The sequence below is a fragment of the Tupaia chinensis genome, unplaced genomic scaffold (genome assembly GCF_000334495.1).
Source record: "Tupaia chinensis unplaced genomic scaffold, TupChi_1.0 Scaffold145257_1, whole genome shotgun sequence".
Classification (NCBI taxonomy): domain Eukaryota; kingdom Metazoa; phylum Chordata; class Mammalia; order Scandentia; family Tupaiidae; genus Tupaia; species Tupaia belangeri.
The window spans coordinates 2,680,032-2,697,485 of NW_006205117.1; the positions used below are offsets into that span (position 1 = coordinate 2,680,032).

The 17,454-nt window shown below is 34.8% G+C and overlaps 1 protein-coding gene across 2 annotated transcripts in view; it reads right to left on the bottom strand.

Moving 5' to 3' along the window:
- NUDCD1 (NudC domain containing 1) overlaps positions 1-17,454 on the bottom strand; it is a 64,060-nt gene that overhangs the window by 27,973 nt on the left and 18,633 nt on the right. Inside the window, exons 3-6 of one of the 2 annotated variants that reach the window (XM_006167929.2) lie at positions 15,984-16,169; positions 12,611-12,791; positions 8,085-8,267; positions 4,579-4,783 (exon numbers count right to left, since the gene is read on the bottom strand). In XM_006167929.2, the coding sequence (XP_006167991.1) occupies positions 4,579-4,783; positions 8,085-8,267; positions 12,611-12,791; positions 15,984-16,169 (755 nt within the window). Of the gene's footprint in view, positions 1-4,578; positions 4,787-8,084; positions 8,268-12,610; positions 12,792-15,983; positions 16,170-17,454 lie in introns of both variants that reach the window. The other variant, XM_006167928.2, reaches the window with a different exon arrangement.

Here is a 17,454-nt window from a genome sequence, read left to right on the forward strand (position 1 = left end):
TGTGAGGAAACCTGAAGGGCAGCAGGAAAGAGAAGAGCTGAGTCAGAGCAGATTATAGACATTGGAGGCCAGGGAAGTTGGCCCTCCATTCTCCTCTGGAATAAAAAGGAAAAACCGAGTAAGATGCTTTGGGACCAGTCATTACTCTAATACAGAGAAAAGTGGAGTAAGGGTAACGGTAGCTATTCTTCAGCAAGCAACCTCTTCCATGTGCTGTCTTCCTTCCCTACATGTGAGCCATACTAACCCATGCCCTGGAACACAACTGCAAGCAAACAATGGAAAGAATATAATAATCATTATCATGATTATCAAACAGAACATGAAAACTTATCAGCTATTCTGTTTCAGGACTGTTATCACTACCTCATGAATTAATTACAGCATTTAAAATTTTTCTACAACCACTTACTTTAAGAGGCTATACAAAATATTATCTTTCTTACATACTATGAGTTCCTGTGATTAGCTTTCAAAATTACCAACATAATCAATAACACCAAGATTTAGTTCTATTTTCAAAGGAAAAGCAATTTTGATAATGATGATGGTGAAGATAATAATAATTATAATAATGGCAACATCTTACACTTACTTAATCCTTCCCATATGCCAAGTGTTGGTTTAAGCACTTTACATATTTTAATTCATTTACTGTTCACCACAACCAAATAAAATAAGTACTATTATCAATCCCATTTCTAAAGAAAGGGGATAAAAGCACTGAAGTTAAGTAACTTGCCAAGGTCACAAGCTAGTACGGCTGTCTGGCTCTCTCCGTGTTCTTCACTACTACACTATTCTGTCTGTCTGAAAAAAATATATGTAAAGGACTTTTACCCACTGACCAGAATATATAAATACCGTTCTTAGCTGCTACCTAAAGAGAAAGAACGCATACAATTTCAGTTATAAAATAATTTCCAAACCACCTTTTACATACCTGGTCAAGGCAACCCTTTCAGCACAACTGCATTTTTACGTTTTAAAATTAGCACCATATTTTACCATCCACTACAGACTAGATAACAAATATTTCCAAAGGGACTGAGAACATTATTCAAAAAGAAAGAGATCATTAATCAAGTACAAAAAAATCCTGTTTTTAAACCAATGACACTACCTACACCAAACTATAATTATCTTTTGAAATACAAAATGGTAATTAAATGCAACAAATTCAATGGAAGAACAATACTAGTCTGTGCATTAAATACTGAAACTATGTACAGCAAGTCTACCTAGCTATTCCCCTAGACCTTTGCTATATTACTGCTTGATGACTTACTGATATATTTAACAGGTTATTTATATGATCTGGTTGGTTGGACAACTTACAAATACTACTCTCAAATCTTTCACATACATGAATATAATTAAATAGAATATGTGAAAATATAAAATATTTTTAAAGGCTATTTCAGATATTTGTTTCTAATATACTAAAAAGTATCGCCAAAGTACCAAATATCTTTATAAATAAAATGCTGTGTGCTTTTAAAACTGTCTTTGAAGTATGTTTTTTAGTCTCTCATGATTTTGATTCGTAGAATCATATACCACTAATCAAGAACTACTTTGTGGAAAAATAGCTAATTTATCCTTTATGCAATATTAACTTAAATCGGAAGGTTTGAGTTGCACTATAAATAAGCTAAATTCTGATTACTAACCAAATCTGACTTTTTAAAGAATTAAGTACTGAACAGTATTCATTAATCCTCTACTGAATAAAATAATTACTTAGACTTGATCTACTGAATATAATAAAAGAAAGTAATTTTATTAATCTAAATGATTGGTGAGTAAAGTATCTGGAATAATAAATTTGAAAGAAACATGGTAGTAATTATATGGTAGAAAATTATAGTTTTATATGCTTAATTTGTTTACTTTTTTCTTCCTATCTCTACTCCTTTGATTGAGGTATACTTTATAAACAAAACTTTGCAGAGTTTAAGTATAGAATTCACACTGCATATACCTGTGTAACTGAATGAAGCTACAAAGTATTTCCACCATTCAGAAAATACCCTTGTAACCTCAACACCCTAGAGGTAACCATTGTTCTACACTGTTCTAATACGCATCACACGGACTAGTTTGATAGTTTTAGAACTCTGCATTCCGTGTGATGGAATTACACAGCATATATATTTTTTTTGTCTGTACTTCTTTCACACCATGTTTTTTTTTTTTTTGCCAAAGGGTGCTTCTGCTTATGGGAAAGAGAAGGGAGGTGGGGAGAAGATGGGAGTATGGGGCGTGGTCACACCATAATCCCTTGTCCATTTTCTCCCTCCTTTCAGGATTTTGGGTATACACACATAAGTGCCCAGTGTGTTTCTCAAGCCACTAGGTCTGGAACTTGACCTGTACAGTGGGACATCTAGGATCCAGCCATTTAACTATCACGCTATGGGCTGGCCCCACACTCCACATTTTTGATTCACTGATTTACTACTGTGTTTATCAATAGTTCATTAGTTTTTTTTTTTTTTTTTTTTTGGTAGAACAGTATTCAATTGTACAAATATATCACATTTATTTATTATTACATTATTATTCACTTTTTCATCAATATTAGAGTTGTTTCCAGTTTTGGCTTTTATAAATTAAGCTGCATAAATATACCTCTACTATTTTTTTGGCTCTTTTTTCATTGCTTATTTAAACATGTATTTTCATTTCTCTTGGGTAAAGATGTGGAGTGAAATGGTTAGGTTACAAGTAGGTATATGTTTAACTAATAAAAAGCTGCTGAACAGCTTGCCAGCTTGGACTGTATCATTTTATATTAGCAGAGCACAAGCTGCTGGTGCTCCACATCCTCATTAACATTTAATATGTTTTAACTTTTAGCCATACATTGGTATCTCATTCTAGCTTTAATTTCCCTGATCACTAATGATGATTGCTTTTTCATGTGCTTATCAGCTATTTATATGTTTTCTACTGTGATATGTCTATTCAAATCATTTACCCATTTTTAAAATTGGGCTGTCAGGGGTTCTATTATACATTGAAAATGCAAATAATTTGATCTCAGGACTTTTCCCAATTCACAGCTTGCCTTTTTACACTCTTATTAGTATCTTTAGAAAAGCAGAAAATTTAATTTTGATGTGCATAAAATGTTTCTTTTGATTAGCATGTAACTTACTGTGTATTTGTTTTCATTTTTGTTTGTGTGTATGTTGAACACACAATCTACAGAGGAAATGTAAATGGCCAACTTAGATAAGAAACAATGTATTCAACATAAAATTTTCAAAGAAATATTATTCTACTTATAAGAATTTATCCTTTATAAATATTTCTACATGTGAAATTTCATACATACACATACAAACCCACAAGTACACATAAAAGTTATTCACTATAGCAAAAGATTGGAAACAATGTAAATGTCCAATAACAGAGGATCAATGTTTTAAAATGATGGTACATTTCAGAGAGTAAAATATAAAGTCATAAGAAAGGATTTAAAAATCACTTAATGTATTCCCTTATGGTTAGATCTCCAAGATTTATTGCTGAAAGTAAAAAAATGCAAGCTGAATAGTGTCTTTGTGTTAAAAATCCTGGGTGACAGTGGGAATGAGTAGAAAGAGAATTCTCACTATCCTTTTAGATATTTAAAATTTTAAAAGAATGGGAATGTATTATCTAGGGACCAGTAGTTAGCGTAATGGCTATGTCACTGGATTCCCATGCAGTCGTCCACAGTTCGCGTCTTAGACCCGGTGGCTTAAAACTCACGCCGGGCACATGTGCGTGCGTGCCCAAGATCCCAAGAGGAGAACGGAGGAGAAGGGACTGTGGCATGGCCATACCCCCTGGGGGGTGATTTCTCGCTTTCTGTCTCTCTGTCTCTGTCTGTCTGGCGAGCGCACATGCCCTATAGCAAAAACCTCTCAAAAAAAAAAAGGATGGGAATATATTATCTAGTCAGTAAATTAAAGGAAACAAAAATATTATTTCTATTAAAAAAACCTTTAAAAGTACAAATTAAAATAAATATTTTTACCTATTATTATTGCTATCATTATATCTAAAGTTGGTAATAAAAAGTATTACCACATACTGTAAGTGACATTTATACTGGTATCTTTTTTCAAGTCTTTATTTTTTGTTTATTTATTTATTTACTTATTTTAATCTGACCAGAGAGGAACCAAGTGATATAGAAGTTGTTTCATTTTTTAAAAACATTTATTTTACTTATCTATTTATTCTGATTTTCAAGCTGCTGGGTCCAGGACTTGAACCACAGTCTGCCATGTGGTAATGAAGTGCCTTAACCACTATGCCAACTGCTGGCCCCAGAACAGAGTGAAATAGAGAGGGGAAGCAAGAAAGCAAGTTGCCAGATCCAGGACTCGATCCAGTTGGCCATGTGAGTCCAACACCTTTGACCACCACGCCACCTGCCTGCCCCTATACCAGTATCTTTAACCTTAACAACAATTATCCTGTTTGACAAAGTAATTCCATTTTAGTCTATCTTAAAAATAATCACGTCCTCTGGCAATTAAAAAAATAAAATTCTATATATATGTGAAAGACTAAAAATACCTATTATTGTCTTTAATTATCCATGTACTGCTTTCATGATCAATAGAGGAATAAAGCTTTCCTTCCAAAAACTGGTGATCTTTCAGAACAATGTTGATATGATCAGGAGAAAACTGTACTTGGATGTCTTCCTTACTACAGCCTTCTGGAAGCTGTATTGTTACTGTCAAATCTTCTTCCGTCTGCTGCCAATAATACAGAGGTTCTACTGGGAAAAGAAAAATGAATTATGTAATAAAAAATTAGAGACCAGAACATACAAATACCTTTCTAAAAGAATCTTAGCATGGTTTTTAGTGTTCATCTCACCAAAACATTGCAAATTTACTTATAAACAAACAGATTTCTTTGGTGAATTTTTAATCAAAGAATTGCAGCAATAGCACTTGACATGGAATTTCCTCTTTGAGACTTACCTAATGCTCTAGGAAATAAACACATAAAATACTAATGAGAGCAATCCTTTATTCCCTTTCGTTCCTTCTTTCCTAGCCTTACTCCCTTCTTTTTACATACCCCCCCATACACGTACACATGCACATAAACACAGATGCACACACACAGAGTAGATTCCTAGAGCTGAAGAATATAAAACATGTCTCTCACACAAAATCTAGCAAAGCCCTTTATATACAAATAAGTCAATGGTAACTTTTACAAATAATGGGAATAAAAGGAATTTTCAGAAGCACATGTCTTTTAGTACAAAGACCATTTACCCCACAAAGATGTACGATAATTAAATGTAAATAATCTAGAGAATTTAAAAAAATGTTTTAATAAGTTCATAGAAGGAGACTAAAAGGCAAGCGAGCGTTTTCTGATCATGTCCTCACTAAAACTACACAGCTAAATTTCTGTACTGTTGACTGCTTTGAAGTGCCTTTTTATGCCTTTAGAAAATGTACTGTAGGTATTTAAAAATATATATTATTCATATTATTAGTACAATATCAAGTAGTCAACAGACAATACAAGTCTTTATGAGGTTTACAGAAAATGAAACCAATGTACATATACAGAAGTGTTGGGACCAGCAGCTGGCGTAATGGCTATATCACTGGACTCCCATGTAGTCGACCATGGTTCAAGTCCCAGATATGGTGGCTTAAACTCACGCCGGGAGCATGTGTGTGCATGCCAAGATCCCAAGAAGAAAATGAAGAAGAGATTGTGGCGTGGCCATCCTCCCTGAGAGGTGATTTCTCGCTTTCTGTCTGTCTCTGTCTTTCTGGCGAGCACATGTGCCCTACAGCAAAAACCTCTCCAAAAAAGTAAAAAAAGAAGTGTTAAACATGCTAATTAACTATGATTTTCTTTTAAATTATAACACTTTTTGTTTCTTTTTGTGAAAATCCTATGACAAAATAAATTAATAAATTCAGGAAGAATTCTTGAATTGAAAAACAAGAAAAATACTACCTGGACTAGTAGCTAGTGATTTAAACATGCTGTGTTCCACTTATGCTGCAATCTGTCTTAGAACTACATGGTCCTATGGGGCCGGCAGGTGGCATGTGGTTAAAGATGCTGGACTCCCACATGGCTGACTGTGGTTCAAGTCTCGGACCTGGTGGTTTGCTTTCTCACTTCCTCTCTCTCTCTCTCTGTCTTTCTCTGGTCAAATTCAAACAAATAATAATAATAAATAAAGTTAAACAAGATAAAATAATTCTTTTTTTAACAATTATTTTATTTAACTTTATTATTATTATCATTATTATTTTCCAGTTTGATCAGAGAGAGACAGAGAGAGAGAGAGAGGAAGTGAGAAAGCAAACCACCAGGTCCGAGACTTGAACCATGGTCGGCCATGTGGGAGTCCAGCGCCTTTAACCACCATGCCACTTGCTGACCCCAATAATTCTTAAAAAAAAAAAAAAAAAAAAAAAAGAACTACCTGGTTCTAGCTATCTAAGCAGAATGGTTCCAAAGAGTAAGACATTCATTCATTCTTTCCCAATTTCACCAAAGGAGTTTTAAATGTCACATAGTCTGGATATATCAACAGCTACTCTGGCTGAGCTATAACAGAATTTAACATTACAATGGGGACAATAGTGAAATTTATTCAGAAAGGAATCTTAGCTAATCTAACCGAAAACACATCACAAATGAGTAAACCAAGATCTTAGTAGGCTAAATAAAAAAGTACTTGCCACCAAGTATAATTTTTTCTGTATTCATACATTTATAAACTTGGGAGAACATTTTTTCAAATTTTGACTACCTTAATATTTCCACATACTTTTCAAAGAATTCAGTTCATAACAAGCTTATGAAAATAGCAAAACTAATGTTTATTTTAAATTATTAAGTTGTTTAACAGTGTAGATTCGAACATTAGGAGGGTAATTGTTAAATAATGTAAAAATCTGTTAAGCAAAATATTCAGTTCCTTGGCTATTAAACGTCAGAATATGATAACTTTGAAAGAGTACAAATCTGTCACATACACATATAAATTTCTTGGCCCAGTTGATACCAAACAAGACTATGTAAAACAGGAAGCCACACGTGGACAACTGTCCCAGGCCAAATTGGCCTGAGAACATTTAGGCACCCACACACGGCCTGGATCATCCAGGTGTGGATCTTGGCATGATGGATCCCATGGGAAGTGCTTCTCTCTCTCTCTCCCTGTCTCTCTGTCTCTCTCTCTTTCATGTGTACGAGAGCTCTACCATGAATAAATTCAAAGAAAAAAATGAGAACATTTTTTAAAAAAAATGTCATTAATTGTTTCATTCTAAAACATGACCTTCATCTAGTCATTCGACATTGAGAAAACAGAGAGTTTGCTCACAAGAACCTTGCTTTCCATTTAGTCTGACAGGTAAGAACACAGACATTAGTCCACTAGCTTATTTTATAAGAAGTAACAGCTTCAGTACTTATCACACTGGCTTCTCAAACACAAATAGATATTATTTGCTTATTCAATAAGTACTTATAAAACATCTAATCAAAGTAAGCTAATAACACTTTTAAAAAACATTTTTGAGGGAACCAGCAGTTAGTGTAATGGCTATGTTGTTGGACTCCCACGTAGTCGACTGTGGTTCGCGTCCTGGACCTGGTGGCTTAGAACTCATGCTGGGCGTGTGCGTGTGCATGCTTGCCCAAGATCCCGAGAGGAGAATGGAGGAGAAGGGATTGCGGTGTGACCATCGACCTTGCAGGGTGATTTCTCGCTTTTTGTCTCTATGTCTCTCTCTGTCTGGCGAGCGCATACGCCCTATAGCAAAAACTTCTCCAAAAAAAAAAAAAAAAGAAAGAAAAAAATCATTTTTGATAATTGCTGAATTACTAAATTAAACCAGTTTATACTATTTGGGTGAGGTACTTGACAAAAGACTCTTATGGAAAATATAAAATAAAGAAAAATTAAGTATCTATCTATCTTGCCCTCAAAGAACTCATAACCAAACTGGAAAACAAAACAGAAACATAAATATGAATATACATAAATATACACAAACTCTGGAGATTTAAAGTACAATTACCTTTGATTTCCTCTGGCATGTCTTCTTCCATATGTTCTTCAAGATCTTGGTCTACTTGTACAAAGCTGAAGGACTTATAGGAGACAACCATTAGACCATTTCCATCAGGCTCGATAGCAGCATAATGTGGCACGGACTTTCCGCGGAGAATATCACGCTTACTAATTACATATTTTGTATTATCTGTAACAAAATAAGATATTTTCGACTATTATATTACAAAGAAAACTACAATATAAAAATATTCTGAAAATATTTACATACTAATTATAACCAAAATAAGTAAATATTTAAATATACTTCTAAAAGGCACACTATTAGAAAGCTTTTCTTTTTTTTTCTTTCTTAAGAGGTTTTTGCTATAGGGTGCGTGCGCTCACCAGACAGACAGACAAAGACAGAGAGACAGAAAGTGAGAAATCACCCCACAGGGGGATGGCCACACTGCAATCCCTTCTCCTCCATTCTCCTCTCGGGATCTTGGGCACGCACGCACATGCAACCGGCATGAGTTTTAAGCCACCAGGTCCGGGACGCAAACCGCGGTCAACTACATGGGAGTTCAGCAACATAGCCATTACGCTAACTGCTGGTCCCTAGAAGGCTTTTCATAAGGATAAAAATTTACAACCTAATTTCCTGTGAATAAGTCTCTACTTTAAAATACTGGGTCCTATAAGTTTATGCTACACTGTGTTGTGCAATGCAGTAGCCACTGGCCACAACTGCCTACAGATTATAATTAAGCAACATTCAAAATTCAATTCCTCAGTCCACTAGCCACATACATAGTAACACATGGCTAGTAGCTATTGCAGTGAATAACATGTATAAAACATGTTCCCCTTGCAGACATTTCTACTGGATAATAGTGCTCTAGACCTTCAAAGTGACTGATTTACCTGGAACATCAGCCTCTGAAGGATCTACCTTCACCTTGACTACATACTGTCTACCTTCCCAGCAGGTAAATGACAGGTATCTTCTGAAAAGAGCCATAAATTGAGATAAGAGAAAAAGTATGATGTAGACTATCTTTATGGCTATTATAAATATGGATGAAGGTTTTTCTGAAAATAAAAAAATTTATAGAACTGACTTTTGTAATACTCAGAGAAAGAATTACATGCCTACTATCATCAAACATAAATAGTGGTAGTTTTTCTCTCTCTGGCGAGTGTACATGCCCTATAGCAAACTTAAAAAAAAAAAAGGAAAACAAAAGTACTCAACTATTTCAGCTGAGTTCGTATCTATACTTATATTGTTACTCTATTAAAGTGGGCTGTACTTGCAAACTTCATTCTGAGTGGTCAAAAACATAATTCAACATCACATTATTGTGAGTAAGATATAATAATATAATCTACTCTAAAGTGCCTTGTCATTGTTTTTACACTAATTCTTAAACTACAGTCATACATTCAATTCATACATACTTAGGAAAAGGATGGTAATTTCATGAATGATTTAAAAACTTCTACCCTTCCTCCACAGGTCTATATATGGCAAACAATATTACCTGCCTTTTAAAAGCCAAACTTAAGATACTCTTTTTTTTTCTTGGGAGTGTAAATGCCCCTATAGCAAATTTAAAAAAAAAAAAGGAAAACAAAAGTACTCAACTATTTCAGCTGAGTTCGTATCTATACTTATATTGTTACTCTATTAAAGTGGGCTGTACTTGCAAACTTCATTCTGAGTGGTCAAAAACATAATTCAACATCACATTATTGTGAGTAAGATATAATAATATAATCTACTCTAAAGTGCCTTGTCATTGTTTTTACACTAATTCTTAAACTACAGTCATACATTCAATTCATACATACTTAGGAAAAGGATGGTAATTTCATGAATGATTTAAAAACTTCTACCCTTCCTCCACAGGTCTATATATGGCAAACAATATTACCTGCCTTTTAAAAGCCAAACTTAAGATACTCTTTTTTTTTTTTTTTTTAACTTTTGCCAGAGGACATGTGCATTCATCAGAGAGTAACAGATGAAGAGAGGGAGGAAAAGGGAGGGAAACTGAGGTAGCACCCCCCCCCCCCCCCCGGGGAATTGTCACATTGTACTCTTAAAAAAAAACTGGGGTAGCCCCCCCCCCCCCCGCCATGGGGAATTGTCACATTGTACTCTTCTCTTCCATCCTTCCTCCTTTTGAGAATTTGGGCATGTATGCACATGCACCTGGCCTGTTTCTCAAGCTACTAGGTTTGGGATGCGAACTGCCTAGTTGGCCATGCAGGATATAGCGGCATTAAATCCACGAGCTAGCCTAACGCTATATATATTTTATATAGAGGGTATTCTTAACATTTGGAACAGAAAATAACGAGCAGTCTCAAAAAGTAGATTCTATAGTTAAATGACTTGGGTTAAAAATTATATTTTTAAAAAAAATTCAGTCATTGTCATTATTTTATTTTATATTTTTGAAGTTGACTGGAGAGAGATGGAAATTGGGAAAGCAAGCTTCCAGGTTCAGGACTCGAACCGTGGTCAGCCATGTGGGAGTCCAGTCAATTCTAGCCACCACACTACCTGCCAACCTACATTTTGGTTTTTACTCAGAATTTTTAGAAACTTTAATGTGTAATGGGAATATTGTGTATCCACATTTTCAAATTTATTTGACCTCAAAATAAAATTTATCAAAGGTTTCACTCAACACAGTTTGGAAAAGTACTGCTCTGTTGTATTAATTGACAAATCAAAATTAAGTTAACACCACTATATCAGTAATAGCTATGAGGAAAAAGCAGTGAGACATTAAGAAGGAATAAAATAGCCGACACCACAAAGATCATTAATATTTTTACAATTATAATCTTGGGAGAGAAAAAGAAGGATGAATCTAAATAGATCAGTCCAGTTGAGGCTAGAAAACAAAGCTGATGGGGATAGAAATGATGGAGAGTGTTATTTTGAGACAATCTGATAGATTACTAAGGACTGAGTTACCAAGGCTATGACAGAACCAAGTGTCTTGGGGAAGGGAATCAGGAATACCCTGATTGCTCCTTTAAGACACTGAATTATACTTAAGAAAAATTAAAACTTCTGTTATGTACAGAAGGGGTCTGAAAACTACATACTAAGAGTCAAAGATGAATCCAGGCCTATTTTTCTATAGCCTGTGAGCTGACATGAATTTGTATTTTTAAGTGGTTAAAAAGATAAATATTTAAATAGGTGTAAAAATTACATAAAACTCAAATTTTAATGTACATAAATAAAGTATTATTGGAACACAGCCACGTTCATTCATTTCTGTATTGTCTACGGCCACTTATACTCCACAAGAGCATGGCTGAAGAGCCTTAATACAGATCATGTGGTTATCACCTGGCCCTTCACAGAAAGTTCCCCAATACCTAATGTAAACTTTTAAATAAATGTGTTCTTCCAGAGATGAAACTACAACACTGGGAAAAAGAAGAAATAAGCAGAACAGATTTAATTTACATTAAATACTTTAAAGAACAAACCTAAGGGGTTTTAATCAGCTTACTTACAAAGTATTTTCTTACTTATAAGCTAGTCACATGTGTAAGTTGTTTACACATACACACACACATATATATATAAACATATATGAAGGGACTTCAAAACCTGTATGGAAATATGGAATTTAAATAAAAGTTTTTTTGGTGCAAAAATACTCAAGTTCTTTTCAACTGTCATCTATTATGGACTAAAAGGGAAAGCCCTCTTAAGAAAAAATTATATAGAGCCTTTGTCAGTTTGGAAATGAGTAGCCCAGCAGCTATGGTAAAACTGAAGTTAAATTAACTTAATTATAAATTAAGTTAATAAGCAACAAAAATTATTGAGAAAAATAGCAGACATCAGAGAAACGAGCTCCACAGTTTCTCAAATATAAGGGGAAAAAAACTGGTGACTCAGTAAGAACTAAGCATCAGCAAGGAACAAACTCACGCCATTGACAAATTCCTAATTAACACATAAGGAAGTAATTTTTACTGTCACATTAAAAGACTGAAACAGACCAAGGTTCAGAACTGTCCTATACATCAGGTGAGAAAAAAATAAGTTTTCCTGACCTCAGAAACAAATACGAAGTTTGAGTCAATTTAAAATAAATCATACTTGTGATTGTATGAAATACAGGTATTCATTTCCATCTAGGTATTTATATTTATTTATATTTAAATCACACTGTAACTTATCATTGATTTGAATTTAGTTTTATATTTAAATTTTGTGCTTCACAAGAATCTATGTACTTGATTACTCTTGTATATATTAAAAATATACACTAAATTCTTCAAAAATTATATAGTAATGTCTCCTTTTATACAAAAGGCCTAATTGCTATGGAAGCACATTCTGATTTTTTTCAAAAATGCATAACCTGGAGAAGAATTATAGATACACATTCCACTGGGGTGGCAGGTACTAGAATCACAACAATGTCCATGAAAAAGCAAACAGCATTATTTCAAAACCTACTAAAGGATGGGAACCACTAGAGTGGGATTCAGAATTTATTTTACCTTTATTTTTCTTACTGATAGTGATCCATTCTAAAGAAACATAGAAACCGCTTCCTTTCAGATCCAGTTCCTCTTTTTCTATTCGAAGAAGTAGAGTTGCTATGGAATGTTCTTCATCTTTTAGCAATGAGATACTATGGATTATGATAAATGGATTCCCAAGCTCTTCATTAAACATTATCTAGAAAAAAAGTTACACGCACATAAAAATGTACATATACATGAATACAGATAACCCACAGGGAATACAAAGAATTCTGACAATCCAATAGATATTTTGGTACTACTTACTATAAGGAATGAAAAAAATAAAAGGCCTTTAAGTAATGTTCCTAGAAGAAGAAGAAAAAAAAAGCCTATTTGTATAACAGAGAAAACTGATCAGTACTACTGGCTTAAATACTGAAAACAACAGAGCATTCAAAAAAAGAAAATGTTTTTTCTCTCCAAGATAAGCATTATCAAGTAAAAAACAGTGCTCTACACAAAAAAGAGAGGACATAGGTGGTCAGTGTTCACTCTTCCACCCCTTCCCGTCTCATACATGATCTATTTCGGATTCCTTCCTCTTGGTTTCTGAATACTATGGGCATGCACGGGTGTATCCGAATGCTCTGCTCTTTTCCTACTGCCTTTTTTTTTTTTTTTTTCTTACCTGTTAATTTCCTGGAAGTTTACAAAGGTAGGAGTCAAAGGTGTTAAAGAACAAATCATTCAAACTTTCTTATTTCTCAAAAACAAGTCCATTTACACTTAAATGATAATTAAACAAACTTTAAAATATAATCCTGAAGTTCGCTATTTGTTTTCTGTTTTATTTTTTAAGTTTTTGCCATAGGGCACATGTATTTGGAGAGAGAGAGAGATAGGGAAACTGAGAAATAGCTCTTCAGAGGGGGATGGTGGGGCCAAAATTCCTTCTCCATGCTCATGCTGGGATCTTGGGCACCCACATATCTGGTGTGATTTTCAAGCCGCAGGGTCAAGGACTTCAACCGTGGTTGGCCATGTGGGAAACCAGCACTTTAACCACCATGCTACTTTTGACAACCCAAAGTTATTTTTTGTTTTTGTTTATTTTTAGAGAGAGATTTTTGCTATAGGGCATGTGCACCTGCCAGAGCTACAAAGACAGAGAGACAGAAAGCAAGAAATTCCCTCACGCAGCAATCCCTCCTCCATTCTCCTCTTGGGATCTTGGGCACGCATGCACATATACCGTGCAGGAGTTTCAAGTCACTGAGGCTGGGACTCGAACCATGGTCAACCATGTGGGAGTCCAGCAACGTAACCAACAACATCTTCTGGTCCCTAAAAGTTTTTTTTTTTTTTTTTTTAAAAAAGCAAATCTATGCATCGTAAAAAGACACAAAATCCTACCACATTTTTTTGTTGTTGTTTTTAGTTTTTTGCCATAGGGCGTGTGCACTCACTGGAGAGAAACAGAGACACTGAGGGAGAATATGAGAACTCACTACCCACTGCCCCGGGGGGTGGGGGATGGCCACACAGTAACTCCCTCTCCTTCATCCTTCTCCTAGGATTTTGGGCACACAGACACATGCACCCAAAGCAGCTTTCAAGATGCCTGGTCTGGAACTCAAATCGCCGTCATCCATGTGGGAGTCCAGCACCTCAAGCATCATGCCACCTGCTGGCCCCCAAATTATTTTTTATACCACAGGCACATGATCTAAGAGACTATTATAATTTGTTACAGTGAATACTAAATTGGAGAGGTTTTAAGATTAATTCTTATACAAGTTTCCTAAATAGCTGGGGGGAAAAAAAGATGGTTGGCAAAAGTATCTAACTGAAAAAAAGCTTTTTTTTTTTTTTTCCATAAACCTTTATCCTGAATCTCCTCATGTCTGCTCCTACTTGAAAACTTCATAAAGAAAATTATGCTTTAATTCTATCAAGTTCCCTATGAGTTAGAGCACCTCCGCCAAAATTATGCTAATAGTAGACCTTGGAAATTCATCTTATATGTTTCTATAAGTAAGAAATAAAAAAACACTCAAATACTAAATGAAGGTGACAGATGAAGCACTTAAAAAAAAAAAAAAAGTTATTACTGGGGCCAGAATAGAAAACGTCACAATGTCTAATGAGTTTTTGAAACTATGAGTTTGTGTTTCTGTTTAGTTTTTTGAACATCCTATAATCTGGCAATATATCACTTATTGTAATATATAAGACAGGTACAACCACGTAGTTCTGAGGTCTCCCTATCTTTTCTTAAATAATTAAAGCCTAGTCTTTGCAGGCATCTGTTGATCCAATAAAAATATTTTACAAGATGTACATACATTAAAATCGTTTCACTTTATTTACCTAGAACTAAATGCTGCCCACTGAGATTCAGACTTCAGCAATATTACAATATACTTATTAGTATAACTCAAAGGAAATGGATCAGTAGATCCTTCAATTAGCTACCCAGCATCTTTCCTTCCTTTAAAAACTGTGGCTCTCCAGGGTCATCAGGTGGCATGGTGGTTAAGGGTGCTGGCCTCCCACATGGTCTACTGCAGTTCAAGTCCCAGACTTGGTGGATGGCTTTCTCTTTCTCTCTCTCTCTCTCTCGCTCTCTCTCTCTCTCTCTCTCACACACACACACACACACACACACACAGTGTCCCTCTATGGTCAAATTTAAATAAATGAATAAATAAAGTTAAATAAAATAATTATTAAAAAAAAAAACTGTGACCCTGGAGAAATTATTTATTTATTACCAATGCAATCTTAACCCACCCCTCAGATTAAATATGCTCCATTTAAAAAAAAAAGTAAAAATGACTTGTTAGTGATTGGCACATAACTCTATGTTATGATAATATTTTCTAAATAGATAATAGGCTGGTAAATTATTTGACCAATGTAAAGACATCAGCAAAGCTGAGTGCAGAGAAGAAAAACATCCTATATATTAAGTTTTTCGTCAATTCCTCTCCAAGAAGTAGGAATCAGGTCAAGGTCTAGTGTAATGTTTCACACAGATAAGGCACTCAAGAAATATTTGCTGAAAAATTAATGCAATTCTTGACAACTGCAGTGATCTGAGATCAAAACAGGAATGGTTGATGCTAACAATTAACTAGTGGTTAACTATCTATATATATGTGTGTATAGTGTATAGTTTATACATACATATATGTGTATATATATACACATATATATGTACAGTGTATAGTTTATAATTTAATTCAAAAGAGATCTAAAACAGTACATGCTAGGAAAAACACACACACACACAAGAAATCACATGTAAACTCTCCTTAAAAAGTGTTATTTTAAAATAGGTAAGGTCTAATTGACATTTTTTTTTTGACCTTGCACAGTCTAAAAAGAAAAAAAGAACTCTCACCTCCCATTTTTCAGAAGCACTGTTTCCACGTTCAGCTGTTCCAATAATATATAATCTTCCAGTGCCATCTGACAAGGTAACCCAGGCAGGAGATGTGAAATGGATGGATGCACAAAGGCGGTTATCACATGCTGTCAAATCTGTAGGCAGTCGAAACACCTCTCGTGGCTTTCCTAAGGCAGTATCCTAAAAAGAAGCCAAATAGTATAAACAAGTCCCTTCCCTGATCCACACACAAGCAGAAAATATTTATCTGTAGTATAGTAGCTTCTCCACTCATCAAGAACTGGATCCATATTTTGCTCCTTCTGAGCAGGGGCTGTACTACTGACTCACTCCTAAAAAATGAAATATGATAGGTGTAACGGATGGTATACAATTTCTAGGTCTAGGTCACAAAAGATTTACACTGTTCTCCTTTGCTCAGTCTTGGATTGTGCACTGTGGGGAAAGCTAGCTACCTTGTTGTGAAGATAAAGCTTAAGTAGCCTGTACAAAGACCTACATGGGAAAGAACTGAAGGCTCACGCCAATACCCAGCACCTGACTAGTGATCATTTGGGAAATGTATGCTTTATCCCTAATCAATCCTTCAGATGACAGCAGTCCTGGCTGGCATCTTGACTATCACTTCATGAGAAACCTTAAGCCAGACCACTGAGCTCACTCTGATTACTAAACACAAGTAATGTGTGAAATAAATGTTTATTATTTCAAATCACTAAGTTTGAAGTTGTTACAATGTAACAGGTAGCTCATACAATGCGGTAATCTAGTTTTCATTCTCTTAGAGTTACTTTTAACTCACTAATTAGAAATACCACATCATGTTCTAAATGTCTACAGAGACATCATTCTACAGTATGAAAATAATAAGCATAAACTACTACCAATTTAAGTTTTTGTTGACAAATTTTTATTGGGTCTATGTTCTTGTGATTGAGATACAAGATGGGTTGCATCATTAAAATGTTTTATAGGAGAATATATAAAAACAATTGAAAAAAAGTTCCCCTCATACATCAAACTATTCAATTCAATACTTTTTGTTGTTTACGTTTTAGTTGTCAGGTAACAGGTTTCCCTGTAGAATACCAGCAATCCTTGATTCATAAGTTTCATTCTTGGCTCCTAGAATTAGTGAGATCTATGTAGGTATTAAAATTTAAATAAACTATAAACAGTACCCTTATTAACTACAATTTTTTGGTAATCCAATTTTTTTCTTTTGTGTACAAACTAGAGGGCATGTGCACTTGCCAGACAGAGATAGACAGTGAGAGAGGGAGAGAGAGAGAAATGAAGTGAGGAAAGAGAAAGGAGAAAGCAGCACCCAATAGGGAATGGTCACAGTGCAGTCCCTTCTCTTCTATTTCTCTACCCTGTTGGGATTTGAGGTATGCATTCACACATACCTGGAGTGATTTTCAAGCTACCAGGCTGAGATTGGAACCATGGTCCGTCCCCCCCT